Here is a 2,500-nt window from a genome sequence, read left to right as displayed (position 1 = left end):
TCTTGTCTATAAACAGGAGATTGTGGGTCCCCCTAAAGCTTTTGTGGGCTCCTTTTTGCTCCTCATGTAAAAGCTTCCAGTCATCTAGGTACCAGTAGGCATCTTCAGCTATACTGCCAGTTAGTAATTTCCACATCAATGGAGGACGTGATGTGCCTGAACTTGCTAGCTACACTGCCCAAACTTACTTCCTTGATGAACAGAGAGTTCTTCCTTTGGTCATCCATAAGGGCACTTTTCGAGCCTCCAAACAAGGGTTGAGTTGTTCAACCAATCTGTCATGAACGCTTTTGAAGTTCTTCAGCAGAATCCCTGGACCAAGTCAGGGTTGGGAGATTTCCAATTAGGAACCTTCTTAAGAATTATCCTAAGCTTGTCCATATTGATTGCTTCCTCCTGGCAGAGCATATCTCCTCACTCCTCAAATCCTTCATTTCGCATTATTCTTGTGCACACTTAAGTGTCACTCCAAATTCTATTCCAGAGCTCTCTCGACTCTTCTGGATTGGGATGTACTTTTTTAATCTGCTTCATTTTCGAGCTCATAATAGAAACTAATTAAAATTGTTATTATTATTATTACAATTATAATAATGATTATTATTTTAAATAGGACATCTTACAAGCCTCGATCCTTACACAGTCCTGCTAAATTTTGAACCTGCGGGAAGACCAGGCACAGAAGACTATTACTACCTCAATTTCAAAGACAATGTTTGTGTTGTGTGTGGAAGTGATAAAGGTTATATGAGGAAGAATGTTGTTTCTCATGATTACCGCCGTCACTTTCCACTTGTGATGAAAGATCATCACTCGCATGATATTCTATTGACATGTCCAAAGTGTCACTGCCTGGCTAATCACCATGATGACCAACTCAGAAAGGAACTTGCGATCAAGTATAATGCACCACTGGGTAAGTTGATGTAGTATATGGTTACTATGCATGCTCTGTAGTGAAGCTCCTGCACAGAAATTGTTTTGGCTTGTCACACAATCTTTTCTCCTCAACAAGCAAGATTTGTTGGAGAGGAAAGGTTGCTACTGTTGGTCTGCTTAACTTGCATGTACATTAAGTTTTTCTGTTTGATTAAAATTAGCTGCTGGGCACATGAGTCATTAAGTATTTGTTAAAGCTTTATTTGGCGAGTTCCAACATTGACATCCACTGTTCGGTAAAGAAGGTATTTTAAGGTCAAGCTGCTTGTGTGCTCAACTGAGTGCATTTAGATGTGCCAGTTCAATCATTGTGAGTTTGGGTGAGAAACCGTCTTATGGTACATAACTTTTGCTTGTTACTAGACCATACTAAAATACTAGGCCACCAAAAGAGTATCGTAGGTGTAAATACTCTCGATCTAACTTCCTTTCAATCAAGAGACAGTGTCTACTATTTTCAGGGTTATGTTCAGTTTTTAGCAGTAGAATCAAACACAATATAATTATGCCTTTTTGAGTTGTACCATGAAAAACTAATAGACTATATAGGAGGTAGTATACGGAAAATGAATGTGCAATTCTCAAGAGCGGCAAAAAATTACCATTATGATAGCGACGAAAAAAGAAATTATAACCGAATGTCATCTATTATCACCTTATTAATTATTTTTGATGGACCAAGGGGGTAAGATTAACAAATTGATGTCAGTTTTTCATGCATCTGTCCTGTTATTAATCATGACTTTGGTCATGTAACATTGTCAAAGTAGCTGTGGATCCACGAGGCGATAGCCGATTGGATCCGCAGACTACTTTGACAATGTTGTGACAAAATTCATTGTCAATAACAGGGCAGACGCTTGAAAAACTGACATCAATTTGTTTTGTACAAATTCGTTTCTTTTTTTTATTAATTATAATTTAGTATAAATACACAGGTGATTATACAAAATCACGCGCTCTCATTGGCTCGCTATCTTGGATTATCAGCTGATAATCACCTCGACGGACAAAATGGCTGCCAGTAGTCATTTTGCCACTGTAAGTGAAGATGATTTTAGCGTTGAAATGTTTTTTTTTTTTTCTTTTTTGAAATAATCACCTGTGTATTTATACTAAAACAATTATTCGCCTCAGGCTCAGTGATTATTGGTGAATATTCACCGATAATCACTTCACCTTCGGCGAATAATTGTTAAATAAACTATGTGTAAATGCTTTGAGTAGTGTGAATAAAGAATTAGAATTTGAATTTGAATTACAAATTGTTGCTATAATTGCAGTATGTGCCATTTTGCGGTCACAGTTTTCGTACACCATAGGTCCACTTCCTGTGTGTGCTACCTAACCTACTACAGTACTATTAAAGAGTAAATTAATATTCATCTTTGTAACAGCCCCACACTCTTATTGTTGAATAATATTGCCATTGACCAATGAATAAGTGCGAACCACCTAGTTTCCAAGGTCTCTTCTCCTTCTCTTGGGAAAGGGGAGAGGATAGACCCTGGGAACAAGGCTCAACATTTTCACCTTTCATACTACGAAAACCACCGTTCTG

At 37.6% G+C, this 2,500-nt stretch overlaps 1 protein-coding gene across 1 annotated transcript in view; it reads left to right on the top strand.

The window, feature by feature from the left end:
- LOC137988766 (exonuclease 3'-5' domain-containing protein 2-like) overlaps positions 1–2,500 on the top strand; it is a 24,849-nt gene that overhangs the window by 14,116 nt on the left and 8,233 nt on the right. Inside the window, exon 3 of the mRNA XM_068834724.1 lies at positions 614–916. Coding sequence (XP_068690825.1) covers positions 614–916 — 303 coding nt within the window. The remainder of the gene's footprint in view (positions 1–613; positions 917–2,500) is intronic.

The sequence above is a fragment of the Montipora foliosa genome, unplaced genomic scaffold (assembly GCF_036669935.1).
Source record: "Montipora foliosa isolate CH-2021 unplaced genomic scaffold, ASM3666993v2 scaffold_427, whole genome shotgun sequence".
Lineage (NCBI taxonomy): Eukaryota > Metazoa > Cnidaria > Anthozoa > Scleractinia > Acroporidae > Montipora > Montipora foliosa.
The sequence above is the reverse complement of the archived record's forward strand: the minus strand, read 5'-3'. Positions and strand labels throughout refer to the sequence as shown.